This window comes from Podarcis erhardii (genome assembly GCF_964252035.2).
Source record: "Podarcis erhardii genome assembly, chromosome: 13".
Taxonomy (NCBI): Eukaryota; Metazoa; Chordata; class Lepidosauria; order Squamata; family Lacertidae; genus Podarcis; species Podarcis erhardii.
Window position 1 is genome coordinate 11,798,637 of NC_138502.1, and position 16,651 is coordinate 11,815,287.

At 46.8% G+C, this 16,651-nt stretch overlaps 2 protein-coding genes across 5 annotated transcripts; both read left to right on the forward strand.

Annotated features, from left to right (window-relative positions):
• LOC309327581 (perforin-1-like) lies at positions 1-6,327 on the forward strand. Of its 4 annotated transcripts, XM_081836870.1 has the most exons (4): positions 1-54; positions 1,645-1,717; positions 3,451-4,075; positions 5,028-6,327. In XM_081836870.1, the coding sequence occupies exons 1-4, from the start codon at positions 16-18 to the stop codon at positions 6,121-6,123; spliced, it is 1,833 nt and encodes a 610-aa protein (XP_081692996.1). In that variant the 5' UTR covers positions 1-15; the 3' UTR covers positions 6,124-6,327. The 4 variants fall into 4 exon arrangements, with proteins under 4 accessions (XP_081692996.1, XP_081692997.1, XP_081692999.1 ...); XM_081836871.1 differs by lacking the exons at positions 1-54; positions 1,645-1,717 and adding an exon at positions 1,839-2,161; XM_081836873.1 differs by lacking the exons at positions 1-54; positions 1,645-1,717 and adding an exon at positions 1,839-2,122.
• Positions 6,328-11,353: 5,026 nt separating this feature from the next.
• Positions 11,354-16,441, forward strand: LOC309326468 (perforin-1-like). The gene is given in 4 exon segments (XM_081835248.1): positions 11,354-11,604; positions 12,999-13,508; positions 14,557-15,122; positions 15,125-16,441. Coding segments are annotated over 4 exon segments (1,728 nt in total). The 5' UTR covers positions 11,354-11,479; the 3' UTR covers positions 15,652-16,441.
• Positions 16,442-16,651: the final 210 nt, after the last annotated feature.

The window sequence follows — 16,651 nt, forward strand, 5'->3', positions numbered from 1 at the left end:
GTTCTGATATTGTTTATGTTGAGAGGTTGGACAGTTCTCAAAAGAGACAACTGGGTAGAGGTATGGGAATAATCTCCTAGCTGAGAAGTTTCCCCACTTTCCCCCTCCACTATGAAGGCGCTAGAATTTCAGGATCAAAAAGTTTTTCACCCTAGGGGCAGGTGGTTGTTGTTATCGGCATCCATCTGTCTTAAGAGACAATGGAGTGTGCTTCCGGGGGTGAAGTCAAACTGCTGTGTTAGCAGCACTGAAGTGATATTCAATAGTGTGCAAGCCTGGGCAGTGTGTATGTCCAGAAGACAGGGCTCCACTCTCAGCCTTGCTGATATGGTCCAAAGAAAAGCAGAGCAACATATAGAGGCTCCTATTTGTGGAAACATTTAAAAGGGCAGTTGGCACTTCTGAATTGCTGCCATTTGAAATAAATAATTACCTCATGAGTCCATAAGGGGTTTGAAGGACTCCCCTAGAAGATGGATTTGAATTACTCTGCAGGATGAAACTATAATATTTGTTTCTAGCTTCTCCCTTCACTCTTGAAAAGACACATTTCAATTCATTGGCTTAAGAAACTCCTGGAATATGCTCAGTAGAGGTTAGCTGTCCATATATTATGTGTAACCTAGCTATGGCTTGCACATGAGAGCAGATACAACCTCCTTGGAGAAGCCCACATTTTACCACTGGATCAAATCAAACAGGGACTATGCCTGGGTGCGGGGCAAAGCACACCTCAAATTTATTGTGCACAGAGGATACGACCTTAGGGGTGACATCTTCAGTGGCACCGATGGCTATGTCAAAATTTTCTTCCAAGGTCAAGAAAGGAGGGCCAGGCTCATTGTAGATAATGGCAACCCTTGGTAGTCTGAAGCCCTGGATTTGGGACTTTAATGCTGACAGGCTACAATGAGGTCAAGCTAGAGGTCTGGGACAAAGATAGCTGGTACGATAAGCTTAGCATCCAACCTGAGTCCCTCTCTTCACCATGGAATTATATTTTTTTAGTTTGCATTGCATGCAGAACAGGTGGGGTCCCTCTGACCTGTGGGTCAAATGTGAGTCACCAGGGGTTCAAATTTGGCCTGCAGGGCCATTCCCCCCAAACCATACACACCCATCCCACTATATACTGTATATGTGATGTCAGTATGGGGCAGACAGAGATGTGGCGGCCAGTGCATAATCAGGAGCCTTACATTAGGCTCCTTATCGTGCATGCTGATGGATTGATGGGCGGTTGAGCGAAGGTCAGCAGAAAGCAGGCTTTGGCGATGCAGCTATGCATTGTGTTTTGAAGTCCCAACTTTAGGACTTCAAAGCGCCCAATCACTTGACAGCATTGTGGCGACTGGCAGACTTGCCCACTTGTCATATTTGGGCCATGAGGCTAGCTGTGATAAGGATAAATAAAGATATGGCCTCTTGGAGCCAAATGGTTTCTCCACTTCCTGGCACCATTGCAGCTCTTTTTATGAGGTCCCCTCCAGACATTTTGGGTTTTGTTTTATTTTTTTTTTTAAAAATGGCTTCCTTATAAGGATTTTCCTCACAAAAATAAACAGTCCCTTTTCCCCAGTAGTGGCCGCTCACTATCCTGGTATGATTGTTCCTGTTTTGTCTTAAATTTTAAACCTCAAATAGACAAGAGTTCAAAGCGGTTCTCTCAGGCTCACCCATGTAGAAAGCTTCTCCTTTCCACTGGACTCTGCCAAAGGTAAGAAAGAACCACCCTTCAAAACTCTCTTGTTTTTTTAATGTGCAAAAGCTTTGTGACTGTAGCAGTCCTTGAATGGCAGGCTGGAAACATTAAATCACACCCGGAAGAGGCCTTTAGTGTTTGCAGAAGTGGGGCAGACGAAAATATGGGGTGTTAAGAGGGTTTGAGATTGGGGTTCACCCTTCTTCTTCTTCTCCTCCTCCTCCTTCTCTCTCTCTCTCACACACAAACCACTTTTCAGGAAAGCCGCCAGGAAACCCCTCCCTCTCACGCAGACACAGAAACACACAACACACAGGCCTTTGTTATTTTCCTATAATCCAAGACATGTGTGCCAGAATTGGAAGCAGCTGCAAAAGAAGAAAGCGGGAAGGCCAAAGAAGCATCCTATTTGCTAAGGTGGTGATTGGAAACTGTCCTGTTTGTTTTCGGGGCAGAGGGGTGAGTGAGTTTCTACCCGTCCAATCACTGTTTAGCAAGAATATGAAAGAGAAAGTAGGTCAGTGGGAGAGGGAGGGAATTGGAAAAATAGCCTGCGGGTAGGAACAGAGATGGAAAGACAATTTGTTGTAGCACCATGTAATATATACTGAGAGGGCAAAGCAGTTTGGAAATGACAGAACGGGTAAGGTTTGCCACTGCATTCATTTATTATTATTATTATTATTATTATTATTATTATTATGATGATGAATGAGTTTATATTGCACCGTATACCCTTAATTAAATTCACAGGCTAGAAGCCTCCCCCCCTGCCCAAATGAATATTATGCAGAGTATATTTGGGTTTACACTGAATTGATGTTCTTCATTCCGAAGATGAAAAGATATTACTCCTTGTTGCAACTCTATGGCATGGGAAGTGACATCTGCTGGGTTTCTGCCCGTCACCAAGCTATTAAAGATAGAGGGCAGGATAGGCGATGGTGCCAGGTCAGGAAGAGCTTCTGGTGCCCAGGTGGTACATGCCAGTTTTTAGATTGCAGTCGTAACTTCCATGCATAGTTCCAGGGCTTCCTCTTAATGTTTACGTTCCTGCTGTACGGTTGGTGGCCTCCTCAGCCATGAAGTTCACTGGGTGGCCAGTCCTTGGGCAAGTTGCTGAACTTCATCCTAATGAGGGAATAGCCCATGTGGTGCTCTTCAGACATTCCTAGACTACAGTCACTTCCCTGACCACTGGTGGTCCTGGCTGGGGCTGAAGGGAGTTGCAAGTCCAGCAACATCCGAAGAGCACTATGTTGGTCACCCGTGCCCTTAAACCAATGTGGATAAGCTGTGGCCTTCCAGGTTCCCATCATCCCTAGCCATTGGGACATACTTGTTGGGGCTAATGGGGGCTGTCATGAACCAAAGTGTAGGGCCAAAGGTTCCCCACACTGGGCCTCAGGTACATTAGCAGTGGCCATGGGTTGCGGGGGGGGAGACCTACTTGGCATGTATAATGTCCCAGGCTCACCGGCTAGTAGTTCCATTTCAGAAGGATCAGGTAGGAACAGGTGATGTGAAACACCCTCTGCATGAGACCCTGGGGAGAAGCTGCCAGAGTGGACAGCCTTGGGTTAGATAGACAAATAGTGTGACTTGGTAAAACACAGCTCCCTGACGCCCAGTACGATGAGATAAAAGTTCCTTTAAGCAAGGCTGAGTGTTTTGTTTGAAAAGAGGGGCTCACAGGTGTGGGAAATGCCTAGACAGTGCAAAGAAGCCCTCTCTGTTTTGTTCCGCAGGGTTATTTACAAACCTCCTGCCTCTTGGAGTGAAGGATCTGACCAGAGCAATCATGTCGCAACAGCACCTTTTCCTAGCAGCCCTCCTCCCATTTCTCTTCCTACTTCCACCAACAACTTCTAGCCACTGCCAGACGTTCCACAGATCCATCTGCATGAAGCAGGACACCTTTGTGCCTGGCCATAACTATATTGGCGAGGGGGTGGACATCACCTCTCTGGAGAGAAAGGGAGCGTATGTGGTGGACACCGGCCGATGGCACGGCCCCAACGGGACATGCAAACTCTGCCGGAATCCCTTGATGAACGGGCAGCTGCAGAAAGTCCCCTTGGCTGGCGTGGACTGGCAGGTGGTCCGCTCGTGCCATCGGCAAGTCAGCAGCTCCGTGGAGAATTTGGATGTGGATGTCGCCAACGCGATGGCCACGGAGGTGAAGAATGACTGGAAAGTAGACCTGGGTTTGGAGATGGAGACGAACAATGACAGGGAAGAAGATCCGGGGCTGCCTAAGGCCCGCATGGCTTTTGCTGGGTCTCGATCCCGGATGGCTATTTATGCGCATGAAAAATCCCGTCAGGACAGTTACAGCTTTGTGAGGCAAGAGATTTCCTGCGCATACTACAGGTGAGCACCAGTAGCCCTCTCAAGAGGGACTTGCGTAGTCTGGTACAGCAACTGCCCTGGTTGACAGTTCGTTTCTGGGCCCAATTTAAGGTGTTCACATTAGTGTTTAAAGTTCTAAGCGATTCAGGACCTAAGTACCTGAAAGACTGCCTCCTTCCCCATAGAGACCCTCTGGTGTTATGAGCAGCAGAGGGGACCCTCTTGGTTTCTCCGCCACTCTCACAAGCATGGCCTAGGAGAAAACATTCTCTGTGACAGCTCCTACGCTGTGGAATCCCTCCCCACAGAAGTGGGTCTGGCGTCTTCATAATTCAGCTTTCAGTGAATGCTGAAGACACACCTCTTTACCCTGCCATTCATTCATTCATTCATTCATTATTTTCAGTTTTATACATTTCAATGATTTTACAAACATTTTAACATTTCAAAACTCAACTTCCTTCCCCCTCTTTTTGCGGTTCCTTAATATATATATATATATATTTATGTATATTCCAAATTAACTCAATTTACTCATTTATTCTTCTACTTTAAATATATACTCTTACAAAACTGCAGGTTATTACAAGAATCCTGCCAATGTTCTTATCTGTTTACAGTTTATTTGTAAATATTCCATAAACCATTTTCATTCTGTTATAAAAAGTTTACTTTGATTTCTTATTTTTCCAGCAAGTTTCTGCATATTCCATAAGTTTTTGTATCCGTTGTTCTTTTACTGGGACTTCTTTTTCTTCTTTCCCTGCCTTTTGACACTAGCTGTGTACATTTTTAGGACCCACCTTGTTTCTGTGGTTGTTGTTTTATGCATCCTGTTTTAATTGTAACCATTCCAGGATGAAGAGCAGACAATAAAATAATAACAATCTTTGCTCCTTCAGTACAGAATGCTATAAAGTTGCTATAAATTTTGCTTACAAGATTGTGTTCCACTTTTTCTCTGCCTGTGCAGGCTGAGACTCCTCCAGAGACCCTCACTGCTGGCCTCACACTTCTCCCGCGCTGTGGCCAGGCTGCCAAGGAATAACAATTCTGAGGAATACCAGCATTTTATCAACATCTACGGCACCCACTACATCAGCCATGTGCAACTGGGTGGGCGACTGCGCCACCTGCTGGCTGTGCAAACCTGCAAGATGGCCTTGTGGGGGGTTACCGCTTCCACCATCCAGCGCTGCTTGAACTGGGGTGCTTCTCTAGGAGTTGACTGGCTGTTCGGCTCCGCTTCCCTGAGCTCCAAGTGTGAAGATCTCAAGAGGGCCTACTCCCGTGGAATCCTCGAGGACGCTGATGCCAAGCAGCACATCGAAGTTGTGGGAGGAGATAAGCAGGTGGAGATGCTCTTCTCCAAAGGTGGAGAAGCCCAACTCTTCTCCGCATGGATGGAGAGTGCAAAAACAAAACCTGGGATGGTTTCCTACTCCCTTCTACCCTTACACACCTTGTTGAACCAAAGAGACCCAAGGAGGGATTTGCTGAAGCAAGCCATTGTAGGCCATATCAACCAGAGAGCCCTCAAGAGGGATTGCCCACAACAGTGTCCACGCTGGAGTTCCCAGAGCTCAGGTGAGCAATGCACCTGCCTGTGTCAGCAGGACGGCCTCAACAACGATATGTGCTGCGCCTGGCAGCGAGGCAGGGCCCGCCTCACATTTGTTGTGGTCAACGGATCCAAGCTTTGGGGCGACCACTTCACGGCCACCGATGCTTATGTCAGGATTTTCTTCCAAGGTCAAGAAATGAGAACCAGCGTCGTCAGAAACGACAACAACCCTCAGTGGTCGGAAACCCTGGACTTTGGGACGGTCACATTGGCAGACCACAATTCTTTTGAGGTTCAGCTCTGGGACAAAGACGTCTGGCGAGATGATCTTCTGCAGGGCTGTTTCCACCGGCTGGAGGCCGGGGCTGGGACTATTCGGCACAGATGTTATGCACCTCATGGATATGTCGAGTATTATTACTTGCTGGAATGTGGCCGCACGTTGGGTGGCCCTAGCTGTCAAAATTATGTCCCCCTACGACTGCCAACTTCTCATTTCAACTAGTCACCCCCTGCTAATTCAGTGCTTTTTTCTTGTTCCATTCATTTCAGGATGATGGGATTTGTAGTCCAACAATGGCCAGAAGGCCACAGGTTCCCCCACCACTGAGGGGCAGAGTTGGGACAGATTCTATTGAGACAGATTCAGAAGGAATCTGGCATATCTGGGGCTGGGGCCTAGTTGGTCCACATTGTTATAAACATACAAAGCATCCAGTGGCGTAGCGTGGGGGGTGCAGAGGGGGCAGCTCTCTGCCCCTACCTGGCTCACTCACTCTCTCTCACTGCAGTGCTGGCTGTGTGAATCCGATCCGAGCCGCCGGGTCACCGCCCACTGTGGAGGGGGTGGGTGCCAGGCGTGCGGTGCGGAGAGAGAGTGAGGGACCATCTGGGGGAGGGACAGTGCAGCGGCCGCCCAGCGCAGCGCTGAGTGCAGGAGAGAACCACACCAGACCAGACCAGGCAGCAGCAAGAAGAAGCTGGCAGCGGCGGCAGGTTAGGGGTTAGGGGGCGCAAATTACTTGCCTTGCCCCGGGTTAGGGGGCTCAAATTACTTGCCTTGCCCCGGGTGCTGACAACCCACGCTACGCCACTGAAAGCATCTTCATGCAGAGTGAGACCACTTGTTTGTCTGGCCTTATACTCTGCCTGGTAGAGGCCAGGCTCTCAGGATCCCCAGGCAGAGATCATCTCTAAGACTGTTTCCTATCTCTGCTGTTTTCCTGCAGCTATGACTCAGCGTCTGGAGATTCCCAGCCCCACAAGAGTGGCTGAATCACCAGTTTCTTTCTCTCCAACTCCTGCATTACAAATATTTATGTTTACACATGCGTTGCTTTTATGCACCTCACCCTGCAAAATCCTCCATGGATTACAGACATTCTGGATTAGAAATTTGGTATTTTAAAAAATTAATATGTTGCAAGGGAGCAGATATAATGAGCTCTATTCATTATAGTGGTGATGAAAATACTACCTTCTGTGGGACATGATAAAGGCCCACAGCAAACTCCCTAGACAAACCTGTCTATCCCACCTCTCTTGATACAAATGCCCAGAGTAACAAAAGTGAATTTGTTTTTAGACCTGTAGAGGAAGAGGTGGAATTCCACACCACAGGCTCAGCTGGGTCCAGTTGCTCCTCTTCTGGAACAATTTGCTCCCAAGAGACGAAGCTATGGCTTTTAAAAGAGGCTTTGAAAGAGGATCAGATAAATTCATGGAGGTGAAGGTTATCAATGACTACTAGGCATGATGGCTAGATTCTACCTCCACTGTCAGAGGTGGGAACACTGCTATTGAGCTCAGGACCTGCTTCCGGCCTTCCTACGGGCATGTTTTATGGTGTTTTATGCACTTTTCTTTGTGCCTTGTGTCCTTAGCAATCATCTTAGTGGTTTTCCCACCTGTAATTGGGATGTTTTGGTAAGCACCATATGGTACACCAGATAAGCACGCTTGGTGCCCTTGGAATTTTGCACTGCTCAATGACTGGGGTGCTGTGTAATAATACAAAAGGAAAGGAGGTCTGTGGGAGAGGGTGGGAATTGGATGGGGGGGGGAACAGCTTGCAAGTGACAATGATCAGAGTAGGGAAAGAGATGAGTACCCTCAGTTGATTTCCTTCTTCTTTGCAGCATATTATGTTATAAAGTCACCAGCATTTTACAGATGTTTTACGGCATTTTACAAGCTGTCTGAGGACAAACGCCGGCTCCCTCGGCCAGTAAAGCGAAATGAGCGCCACAACCCAAGTCGTCCATGACTGGACTTAACGGTCAGGGGTCCCTTTACCTTTTGCACATGTTCTAGTGCTTCTTTTATGATTGGACGTAAAAGGAAGTTGTTGGGAAAATAAATTGATGGAGTGTTCCACTCCCCGAATACCTACTGGATAAATACAATCTAATTTTATTCTCCAAAGTTTCAATGATCAATGCAAATAGCAGTGGGAACAAAGGATGTCCTACTTCGGTCCTGTCTTAAGATGTGCACTCAGGTAAGTGAATCCATTTGTGGCTGTTGTTGCAGACAACCCCAAGATCAATTAAAGATAAAATCATTTCTAAATTTAGGTGTGTTTTGTTTTTGTTTTTTTGTTTTTTTAAACACATTTTCAGAAACACCCACTCCACATAGTCAAAATCTCTGAATGTGTCTAGAGAGACAATTCCCCCCCACCCCAAGTCAGATTCTGTGTCACATTGAGTGCCCTTTGGATCAAGTCAACCATGTTTTCTCCAGGAATAAAGCTTGTCAGATCAGTAGATATAAACCAACCAATACAGTGGTAACTCGGGTTGCATACACTTCAGGTTACAGACTCTGCTAACCCAGAAATATTACCTCGGGTTAAGAACTTTGCTTCAGGATGAGAACAGAAATCGTGCAGTGGCGGCGCGGCGGCAGCAGCGGGAGGCCCCATTAGCTAAAGTGGTCTTCAGGTTAAGAACAGTTTCAGGTTAAGAACAGACCTCCAGAACGAATTAAGTACTTAACCCGAGGTACCACTCTATGTACATTTAACCTGAAAACTATAACTGGCAATAATAATTTGTTAGGCTGCATCCCAGGCCATTGGCTATGCTGGCTGGAGCTGATGAGAATCATCATCATAATTAAACAATTGTACTTAACATGCCAGTCCCCCACTATATATGTGATGTTGATCTATGGGACAGGTAGACACGACTGCCAGTGCATAATTGGGAACATTATAGTATGCTCCAGATCATGCAGAGGCAAGAGAAAGCAGGTGTTGGGTCCACAGCCCATGAGTTGAGCCAAGGTCAGTGGAAAGCAGGCTTTGGCGGTATTGCTCTACATGGAGCTTTGAAGTCCCAACATGCCCAATCACCTGACATCATTGTGGTGACTGACAGATGGGTGTCCCCGCCCCTTTGTCACATTTGCCCCACAAGGCTAGATCTAATAAGAATAAGGATCTGGCCTGTGGAGCAAAAATGTTCCCCCACTCCCTAGAACAATTTTATGAAGCCTCTGCCAAACTTTTTGCATTGGGGGGGGGGAGTCTTCCTTATAAGGAATTTCCTCACAAAAGTAAACGGTCCATTTAGTGGCCACTCACTATCCTGGTATGATGGTTTCAGTTTTGTCTTGAATTTTCAACCTCAAAAGAAAGGAGTCTGAAGCGGTCCTCTCAGGCTCACCAACCTGCGGAACCTTTCCTTTGCCACTGGAGCTCTCTGCCAAAGGTAAGAAAGGACAATCCTTCCAAAAAAAAAATATTTATTATGTACAAAAGAAGGCCTTCCTTCTTGGCTCCATGACTGTAGCAGTCACTGATATGAACTGGGAATGACAGACTGGAATGGCAGACTGCTTTTGGTATTTACAAAGGTATGGAGTGGATAAAGAATTGGGTGATAAGAGGGTTTGAGATGGGGTTCATCCCTCTTCTTGCCATATATATATATATAGAGAGAGAGAGAGAGAGCGCCATCAGGAAACCCCTGCATCCACCACCACCACCCCTCTCTCACACACACAAAAATACACTGGTGTTTGTGACTCCTATAATTCACACTATTAACACAAGAATTTGAAACAGTGGACTTCCGGGTTGGCGCCATCACCGAATGGCGGGCTCCCTCCGTGCTCCGGAGGGAGCCGGCTCGGCAGGGGCTGGGTTCTACCGCGCCGGCGACGCGGGGACCCGCAAAAACCATGGGCACGGAGCCCCATGGACATGGTGACTCGGCTGGCACCTTTGAGCCCCCCCCCGGCCCGCGAAAGAGCCTTTTTAAAGGCTTCGGAGCGGGCGCCTGGGAGGGGTGCTTTGAGTCCGCCGCTTCCCCTGCCGAGCGAAGCCGCATGCCATTCGGTGGAGAGCGCTGGCTTCTTCCATTGAAAATTTGGATCCAAAAGAACAACCCGTGAGTAATTGGAATATGGATTAAAAAGAGGGATAAATTTTTAAAATCCGGAGCGAGCGGGGGGGGGGGGTATAAAAAGGAAGTCACCCCCCCCAATTGTAGAAGAGCCAAAACAAAGGACTTAACAACTAAGATCGAGAGTGACCTTATCTTGATGAATTAGTGACTTTGCGAGGGAAAAATATAAGATTGAGCTGGAGGAGAAAAGTGGAATTTGAACTAAAAAGCAACCCCCCCCCCCCGGAATCCCGGGAGCGACCGGTGAAAATGCCTGGGGAAGAGAAACGGAGGTCTTGACAGCTGTCAAAGAGCTGTCAAAACGGAAGAACAAAACAGAGACTTTGTTATGAGGACTTTGCCGGTTACATTGGTTATAAATTGGATATAAAATGTTTCAAATAAGGATCAACAAGCTACTTGGATTGGTGGATGTGATCTGGAAGGGAACTCAGTTACTGAAATCTATCTAGAGGAGCTGAGGGATATTGCAAGTGTTTTTGATGGAAATTTGAACAGTTGAACAGAACTTTTTATCTCCTGGGAAACTGCAGAAATGGAACATTATTTTGTCTACAGAGGTCTACACACTACAGAAAACAATGGATGTAAATGAAAGGGACATGACGTAATGTTTTGCTCCTGAATAACAAGCCTCTGCAGAGAAACTAGAAACTTTTGGAAATAGAACATTTCGGCAGAAGAGCAGGGAAAAAGCAAAAAATAAAAAGGAGGAGTGTGATTAATAAGAATAATGAAATAACAAGATCTGGACAGAACTGGAAGTGGGAACATTTGGGACATTCAGATTTGACAAGCTTACAGAAATAAAATTGGAGTTTTCGCTCCTGGATATAAAAATCTGGATAGAAGAAATGGGCCCCTTTTTGAGATAGACTCCTTCTATGATTGGACACTCGAATTTAAAAATGACTGGTAAAGGACTAGAGAAGTCTGGGTTTAGTGAGATGTGGGAACCCCAGGAAGATATCAGATGTCGAGGGATATTGAGAACGCAACCGGGAAAGGGGGGAGGGAAATCTGGAATCCAAAGGGTGCAAAACTATTTTTTATCTTGTTTATTTTTATCTGTATTATTCTTGAAGGGGGAGAACTCGTGGAAGGGAATTAGGTCGATCTTAGGGGATGGGAATTTTCGAAAAATTGGGTTATTGACGATAAGTGTAATTTGGGGATAAGAATTTGTTGAATTGATTTGTTAAACTGGAAGACAAGAGGGGGAGGGGAGGGGAAGTCCTGGTTATAGGAAAAAGATTATAAATTGGATTTAATTTGTTTTAAATTGGAAAATTTTAATAAAAATTATTAAAAAAAAAAAAAAGAATTTGAAACAGTGGGAAAGAAAAGAAGAATCCAATTTTCTGAGAATGCGACTGGGTGCGGTCCTGTCCGTTCAGGGGTGGAGGGGTGAGTGAGTGTCCACCAATCCAATCTTGGTTTAGAGACATGCAAAAGACAAAGCAGATCGGTTGGCAAGGGAGGGAACTGGTGGGAACAGAAACCGAAAGGCAGCTGTTGTGGTGCCACGTACTACACAGAGAAGGCAAAGCAGTTCGGAAATTACAGAGCGGGTAAGTTTGCTACTATATTCATTATTTATTATTGTAAATGAGTTTATATTCCACCATGTACTCCTAATTACACACACAAGCTGGAAGCCCCACCCCACAGACACTCCCAGCATAAAAGATTTAAGATGCAGAATGTATCTGGGCTTACACCAGACTGATGTTCTGTGTTCCAAAGATGTGAAGAGATGCAACAGTTAAAGCTTTCCTCCTTGCTCTATCCTGGAGGAAGTGACATATATTGGTCTTCTACTTGTCACCAAGCTAGGAAAGAAAAGGCAACAGTGCTAGGTCAGGGAAAACATCTGGTGCCCAGATTATACATGCCTGTTTTAGATGGAAATCTGGACTTCTATGGTTAGTCCAAGGCTTCCTCTTCATATTTCTGTTCCTGCTGTACATTCAGTCGCCTCCTCAGCCATAAAGTTCACTGGGTGGCCATCATTAGAACTTCAGTCTTATTATGGAATAGCCAATGTTCAGACATTGTGCTCAACTAAAGCAACAACCCTGACCATTGACAGCCCTGGCTGGGGTTGATGGGAGTTGTGAGTCCAGCAACATCTGATTTCAATTTGAACTTAGCCTGATCTTTTATTCCCCTTCCTTCCCTCCCCCTCCCCTTTTTATGAAGATTACCCGCTCTGGGATCCCACAGCTACGGTAATTCTCCCCTGGTCTCCTCGCTGGCCCAAATAGGACTAATTCAGCCAGCTAGTTCTGGTGATCATCTATTGGATGGATTTCCCCCCTAAATTGATTTTTGAATTCTGAATTTATTGTTATTCACGTTTTATACTGTATTTTATGCTGGTTTTTTGTTGCATCAATTAAGTGTTTTAAATTTGTTGTTAGCCGCCCTGAGCCCGGTTTTCTGAACCGGGAAGGGGGTATAAATAAAATATAATTATAATTATTACGAAGAGCTCCATGCTGGTGACCCATGACCCAGCCTGTGGTCCTCCAGCCTGTTGCTAAACAATAGGTCCTACATTCCTTGCAATTGAGCCATGGTTGCTAGGGCTGGTGAGAGCTTTAGCTCAGCAACATCTGCAAGGCCAGCGGTTCCCCACACCTGGCCCAGCATATACCATTAGGAGTAGCCATGGCTCAGTGGTAGAGCATCTACTTTGTAGAAGCCAATAGGTTCAGTTCCTGATACCTCCACTTAGAAAGGGTCAGGTAGCCACAGGTGATGTGAAAAGAGGGACTCTCAAATGTGGGAAAAGCCTGAATGGTGCAAATAAGTCTTCTCTGTTTTATTTCCCATGGTAATTTGAAGCCATCTGCCCCACTGGGGGTGGGGAGGATCACAGCAGAACAACCATGTCCAAGCAACACCTCTTCCTAGCAGCCTTCCTCCTATTTCTCTTCCAACTTCCACCAACAACTTCCAGCCACTGCCATCGGCACCCCAGCTCCATCTGCATGAAGCAGGACACCTTTGTGCCTGGCCACACCTATATTGGTCAGGGGGTTGACATCACCACTCTGGAGAGAAAGGGAGCGTTTGTGGTGGACACCAGCCAATGGCAGGGCCCCAATGGGACGTGCATCCTCTGCCGGAATCCCTTGATGAATGGGCAGCTGCAGAAACTCCCTTTAGCTGTCGCAGACTGGCAGGTGGTCCGCTCATGCCATCGGCAAGTCAGCAGCTCTGTGGAGAATTTGGATGTAGATGTTGCCAATGCAATGGCCACGGAGGTGAAGAATGACTGGAAAGCAGATTTGGGATTGGACATGGAGCTGGGGTTCGGCGCAGTGCTGAGCAAAGTAGGGCTGGAGCTGCCTAAGATGAGGGTGGCCCTTGCTGGATCTCACTCCCGGATGGCTATTTATGCACATGAGAAATCCCAGCATGACAGTTACAGCTTTGTGAGGCAAGAAGTCTACTGCACACACTACAGGTGAGCATCAGTATCCCTCTAGAGATACAATCAAAGTAAATGATGAGCGGGTGTCCTCAACTGGAAGTTGGATCAAACAGATATAGCAATTCCAGCAGAGGTTTCTAGTGAACTGTGTTCTGCCCCCACAGGGTTCAGTTATTCATTCGTTCTTACTATTCCATTGTTAGACTTCTCTCTCAATTCAGATAGCATTCAACAAAACTCCACAAAACTCCACAAAGCTCTCATACATAGAGTTACTGAAGACTCAAACAAAGGAGGAAGCTTTCTTCTTGCTCTGGGCAAAGCCAATAGAAAGAAAGGATAATAGGAAGTGGGAGGCAGATCAAGAGCTTGGTTGCAGGCTCATATGTTCAGGAATTAGGAAAATGGGCTAGAGGTGGTTAAGTGGCCAGGTCGGGCAGGGCGATTCAGATCAAGAGCTCAGCCCCAGAAGAGCCAGGGGTGGGTCCTGGGAAATAATGCACACCAGTTGATTGACTGATTGTCACCATATCTTTAGTCAACACTGTCACTGGAGGCTCAGGTAACCTTAGTGGCTAGCAGTATTTTGCTCCAGCACTGCCTGCTTCACCCGTTATGGGCCCTGTTAAGTTGTTGGTGAACATATCAGACGCCACAGCGATTTTTCAAACAGCTCTTGTTTATTCACAGGCCAGAACTGAACTGAACTGAAGGGTTCAGCCAGCCTGCTTATACAGTGGTGCCTCACAAGACGAAATTAATCCGTTCCGTGAGGCACTTCGTCTAGCGGTTTTTTCGTCTTGCGAAGCAAGCCCATTGACAGCTTAGCGGATTAGCGCTATTAGCGGTTTAGCGGCTTTTAGCGATCAGCTGTTAAGCAGCTTATCAGCGGATCAGCTGATTAGCGGCTTAGGAAAAGGGGGGGAAAGGGGGGAAAAACCCGCAGGAACTTGCAAGACATTTTCATCTTGCGAAGCAAGCCCATAGGGAAATTCGTCTTGCGAAGCGCCTCCAAAATGGAAAACCCTTTCGTCTAGCCTTGCTTCTAATATCCTGCTCCTCTTTTTCTCTTCTTGAGCAGGCTGAGACTCCCCCATAGACCCTCACCGCTGTCCTCTCACTTTGCCCAGCATGTGGCCGAGCTGCCAATAAAGAACAACTCTGAGGAATACCAGCATTTTATCGACACCTATGGCACCCACTACATCAGCCAGGTGGACCTTGGGGGCCGAGTTCGCCACCTGCTGGCTGTGCAGACATGCAAGATGGCCTTGTGGGGGGTTACAGCTTCCAGCATCGAGGACTGCTTAAAGTGGGGGTTTTCTTTAGGAAACAACGAGGTATTTGGGTCCACTTCCCAAAATGCCTGGTGTGAAGCGATCCAGAAGTTCTACAGTCATGGAGTCTCACATGAAAACTATGCCAAGCAGCAAATTGAAGTTGAGGGAGGAGATAAACAGATCGAGATTCTCTTCTCAAAAGCCAGAGGAGCTCAACTCTTCTCGGAATGGAAGAACAGTGCAAAAGCACAGCCTGGGCTGGTTTCCTATTCCCTCCAGCCCTTGCACATGTTGCTGAACCACCAAGACCCAAGGAGGGATTTGCTGAAGCAAGCCATTGCGAGTCATATAAACTGGAAGGCCCTGAAGAGTGTCCGCAGCGGTGTCCACGTTGGAGCTCCCAGAGCTCAGATGAGCGATGCACCTGCCTTTGTCAGAAGGATGGCCTCAACAACAACATGTGCTGTGCCCGACAGCGGGGCAGGGCACACCTCACCTTTGTTGTGGTCAGAGGATCCAACCTTTGGGGCGACCACTTCACAGCCACCGATGCTTATGTCAGAGTTGTCTTCCAAGGTCGAGCGCTGAGGACCAGCATCGTCCCATCTGATAATGACCCCTGGTGGGATGAAACCCTGGGCTTTGGGACTGTCATGCTGAAGCATGAAAACCCCATTAACATAGAAGTCTGGGACAATGATGGCTGGCGTGGTAATGAACTTTTGCAGAGGTGTACCCACAATCTGGAGGCCAGGGCTGGTGCTCAATGGTACACATGTTCTCCACAATATGGATACATCGAGTATTATTACGTCCTGGAATGTGGCCACACGTTGAGTGGCCCCACCTGTCAAGAATATGTCCCGCTCCAGCTGCCAACTTCTTATTTTAACTAGTGTTCCCATCCGCCCATCCAAACCAGTGCTATGTCCTTCTATATTTGAGGACCTTATGCTGAATAGGTGGGGGCAGGTGCATGGAAAAGTAGGATCAGGGCATCCGGTGGCCTAACTGATGTTTCTTGCTGTACTACAGATCCCAGCACTCCCAGCCAGTATGGCCTATGATTAGTGGTGATAGGATTTGTAGTCCAACAATGGCTGAAATGCTACTGGTTACCTCCCCTGAGATAAATCAAGGAGCAGAGTTGGGACAGATCCTGTTAAAACAGATTCAGACATAATCTGGCAGTTCTGGGGTTGGGGCCTAGTTGGTCCACGGGTGGTCACAAGGAGCAAAGATGCTTTTATCAGGTGAGCTCTAGCTCTTGAGGCCCCTTGACAGCAACCACATAATTGTTTAAACTCCCCCAACCCTGCCAAAGGTTCCTATAATCATACAAAGCATCTTTATATGGAGTTAGACCACTGGCTCATCTTAGCTAATACTGGCAGAGGCCAGGCTCTCAGGATCACTCAGAGATCATATCCAAGCATGCTTCCTTTCCTATCTTTGTTGTGTGTTTTTTTGAAACAGGGTAAGTCGCCAGTTTCTTTCTCTCCAACTCCTACGTTACAAATACATATTTGTGTTTACATATGTGCTGCTTTCAACCTTGCAAATCCTTAACTGGTTAAGGATATTCCAGATTTGAAATGTGGTATTCTAGAAAAATAAACATATTGCTAGGGAGCCAATAGTCTGCGAACTGCCCTTGCAGACTTATGATTAAGGGCAGTATGTAATAAATAATATCTATTCATCCATGGTGGACTTTGTGCTCTCATATTTCAGCAGCGTCCTGTTCGACTCAGTGAAACTCGGTGCCCCTCCCCCCCCCCCCGCACTCCGTTCTGGCCAATTAAAGAGATTACTTTCTGCAGGACATGATAAAGGCCCATAGATAATGAACAGTGAATGATAGTGAATTTGTTTTAAGAACTGTAGAAATAGCAG

Coding starts and splice junctions, on each gene's coding strand:
- LOC309327581 (XM_081836870.1), top strand. CDS start 16: ATGTTGAGAGGTTGGACAGTTCTCAAAAGAGACAACTGG. Junction 55..1,644: donor TTCTCAAAAGAGACAACTGG/GTAGAGGTATGG, acceptor AACCTCAAATAG/ACAAGAGTTCAAAGCGGTTC. Junction 4,076..5,027: donor ATTTCCTGCGCATACTACAG/GTGAGCACCAGT, acceptor CTGCCTGTGCAG/GCTGAGACTCCTCCAGAGAC.